This window comes from Solanum dulcamara, chromosome 1 (assembly GCF_947179165.1).
Source record: "Solanum dulcamara chromosome 1, daSolDulc1.2, whole genome shotgun sequence".
Classification (NCBI taxonomy): Eukaryota; Viridiplantae; Streptophyta; class Magnoliopsida; order Solanales; family Solanaceae; genus Solanum; species Solanum dulcamara.
Window position 1 is genome coordinate 65,815,919 of NC_077237.1, and position 3,819 is coordinate 65,819,737.

The 3,819-nt window shown below is 34.5% G+C and overlaps 1 protein-coding gene across 1 annotated transcript; it reads right to left on the minus strand.

Moving 5' to 3' along the window:
• Window positions 1–449: 449 nt before the first annotated feature.
• LOC129892542 (uncharacterized) lies at window positions 450–3,458 on the minus strand. Its single transcript, XM_055968156.1, has 2 exons — window positions 3,073–3,458; window positions 450–1,149 (listed from the first exon to the last, which is right to left on the minus strand). The coding sequence occupies exons 1-2, from the start codon at window positions 3,235–3,237 to the stop codon at window positions 592–594; spliced, it is 723 nt and encodes a 240-aa protein (XP_055824131.1). The 5' UTR covers window positions 3,238–3,458; the 3' UTR covers window positions 450–591.
• Between the last annotated feature and the right edge of the window lie 361 nt (window positions 3,459–3,819).

The window sequence follows — 3,819 nt, forward strand, 5'->3', positions numbered from 1 at the left end:
TTCTTTTATTATTTTTTTTTTCCTTTTTCAAATTAATTATGTATTAAAATTTACAAATCCTACTAACTTGTTTTAATAAATATAAGAAAAGTGGTATAGGGTATTAAATAAATTAACACTTTAGCCCATCAATTAAATTAATTCCCTAAAATTATCCCTCAACTAATTAACCAAAGTTATCGAACAGTCCAAATAACCCATTAAAATTTTACGGAAAGGGTCTCATATGAAAGGGGGAGGACTCATTCTCAAAATGACTTAATGGGTCATTACACTTTTCGAACCGAGATAACATGCAATAAATTAGTGATTGTCAACAGTTCTGTGGCAAGTGCTTTTGCGTCAATCAAGCAACAATATTTCCCATCATGTACATACTTGTGGACAATATTCCTTCTTCAAATAAAGGGAAAGAAAAAATTTATATATATATATATGAAGTGGAAATCTCTTGAAGATACATTTTATATGGAAACCAAAGGGTGAAACTTAAGTCACAAAGAAACAAGCTATCTTCCAAATAAATCACACAAGTAATACACGCTAGACTCTGGATACACCCTCAGTGAACTTTTTATGTCATAACAACTTCTAAAGTGGATGATTTACGCATTCCACGTCAGTTTCCTTTCTTTTCTCTCTTATAGATTGGTAGTGGAGATCCCTGGTAAAATTTGTAGTGGTATCCAAGAAGTATAGAACGATTGACATTACACAGCAACCTACAAACATCGGTATGGGACCAAATATCCAAAGGAAGAGAGGAAATGACAAATAAAATGCTCGTAGTCCAAGTGACCAAAACATGCTCCCTCGGTTCAAGTTCCTTGCGACATACTCAATAGAATCAGATCTGTCTTTGAAGGTAGGGACAGTAGCTAAGAAGCTAACATGGGCGTAGTACCTGATAGATTGAACATTGCAGAGAAATGCAACTAGAAAGCAAAGCAAGATGGTAAAAAACTTTATAGAAGACATCATAGATGTTTTATTCCCAAACAGTAGCTCAGAGTGCGTATAGCTTGATTTGCCGCTCACAAATACACTAATGATTGAGCTGAGCGTAATTGCAGTTGTTGCCAAAAGTGTAGATGCCATAATGTTGTTCCGTATAGTTTGAACTGCCAAAACTCCATTCTTTATTGGATCCTGGATACAGTTACCTCAAAGTCAATTGAAATGCATAACTGATTATCAATTGCTATTGATTGTTCTCACTAATAATATGCTTCTCAATGTATAACACATAAGCAGGAAACGAGAATGGAAATGAAGAAAAACGTTAAGATGATTGAGATCTTATAAGAAAAAAATGTCATAAATTGACAAAATACATCCATGTCTGATAAGTTCTGCAAACCAGACGTTGGTTTGTTTTTCTTTTCATTTTAGACGCTCTTCCTTCCCATACTTCCTTTTGGCAGAGAAAACCATGCGATGTTCCAACCAAGTTGCTCCTAAATAGCATTCCATATGAGCCAGATTACTCATTATCATAATCAATTATCTTTAGAAACTTATTTGACATACACAAATTTATCCCACAACCAAGTTATTTTGATAACTTCCTGCAATCACATTACAGAACTCCAGAAGTCAATCAAAGAAACAAACATGTCATGCCTCATTATCATAGTGACTATTTAGCAGATCTTCATGATGACAAGTAACCTACCTCACTATTGTTTCTCTATCCAGACAAGTAAATTTCTGTGAGTAACATCGTCATTAGTGAATATAGTCAATCAACAAAAATGCTACAATCCAAAAATTGCAGTTGGCATATGTACACTCTATATGGATTCTGTTAAATTCAGACTCTTCTCTTTCCAATATTATTTAATTTAGTACCTTCTCAAATCACCTTATGCCAGATGTGATCATTCATAATCTTATTTGATCTTGTATGTCGTCACATGGCACATCCATCTTAACATTCGTACTTCTATAATACTCAATTTGCAGATGTTTTAAGCCTATAAGGCCCAACAATAAATCAAAAACACGCCTTGCAGAGAACAGAACAAGATTAGAGGGGATCTTTATGAATGGGTAAGATAATTCATCTATCTACTTATTAATACATATGGTGGCTAATTAAAATTTTAGAGCCAAAAGTAATTGGGATACATACAGGGCTTGAATTCCTATAAACTGTCGAAGTTAAACATTAGTTATCACACCCGAGAAGAGTTGACATCAGATTACTTTGGGTTCTACTGCTCAATAACACACATCATGCCGGCTTCTGAAGATGAAAAACATTCAAGCAATTGGTTTCTAAAAAGTCTCTATGTTGCAAACCAGACATGGGCAGAGCAAGGGTACCTCAGAGGGGTTCATCTTTGAAAAATTAGACTGTATTTACAAGGTCAAAAGCAATTTTAGGTATATATCTATAGTAGATGTTGAATCCTTTGGCTTCTTCATATATTTACTTCTTTATATTTTGGACCCTCTCAGTGAAAAATCTGGGTCAACCACTAAAACCAGATCATTAGTATTTGGTACAACCTATTAAGAAAGGTGTTGCTTATGAGTTAAACAGCAAAATAAGATGCAGGTATGATTTGTTGTATCTAAAGAACTTGGCGACCCCCTCCCCCCTCCCCCCCAAAAAAGGAAACTAAGAACCAGAGCCAAATCTTTCGACATCAAATTGTGCCATAATTATCTTTCTCTGCTGAATCTTTTTACTTGGCAGACTAAAACTTGGATATGAAGGACTTTCCCACTTTTTGACTTGCAATTTCCTCATTTTTAGCATTTCTATGTTAATGGAGATAATGAATCAATCCAGATGGTGAGCTTGGAGTATAGTTGTTTTTACAGCCGAGAAATCCCTAGGGCAACTGGAGCACAGTTTGAAGCTGGGTGATTAATGTTGTGGAATTAGAATGTCACAAGTCAATTCAGAATGCTAAATTGTGGTTAAAGAGCAAGTGAAGTCGAAAACGTCAACCTTTTGGCAACAACATATCCACACAGCTTTGTGAAGGCAAAGAAAGCATATCAAGACAAGTAGGAAAAGAAAATAAATAAATATTATAGTTGTGGAGAATGAAGACTAACGGTCATAATGGATAGGACCCAGAGACGGCGAGACTCGGAATTGATTCCGATGACAGTTCTTCTTGGATTTCGACAAATGATGGTGAGAAGCCAGACATGGTATGATAGGAAAATCGCAACCCCAAGAGGCACGAGTAAATAATCTACTTCTTTTTCCTCCATCATACTCCCTTCCAACTTCTAAACTTGTTCTTAATGTGCAGAGCAAGGTATCACAAGAATTGTGATCGGAAAATAAATCTCTAGTTGCCTACTACTTTACTGAACAGAATTTATTCCTCCAACAAATCATGTTACTAAAGAATATAAATTGTAATAAAAATGAGCCCCTTCATTTATGGGGGAAAAAATTAGTCTCTCCATTTCTTTTATATTATATATTATACTACTGTTTTTTCTCTCTTCACTTAATAAGAATGATACTAACTAAAAAAAAAGAGTGATATAAATTGAAATATGAATAATTGTTAGAAATTGGATGTCTTCTTCCATGCGGGATAACCCATTTGGAAGATAAGTGGACAAACCACTTGGGCAAATTGTCCATATTTATTTAGCATATTGCATATTTTTGTTATCTATAAAAGGCCAACTTTGACAACAAAATGTATGCAAAAATAAAAACATAAAGAAGAAAATATTTACACGGCAATAACTCTACTTTTGCTATCTTTTGTTTTCTCTTATCCTCTCCGCTTTATTTTGCTTATTTTACAACACGTTATCAGCACGAGACTCCAGCTATTT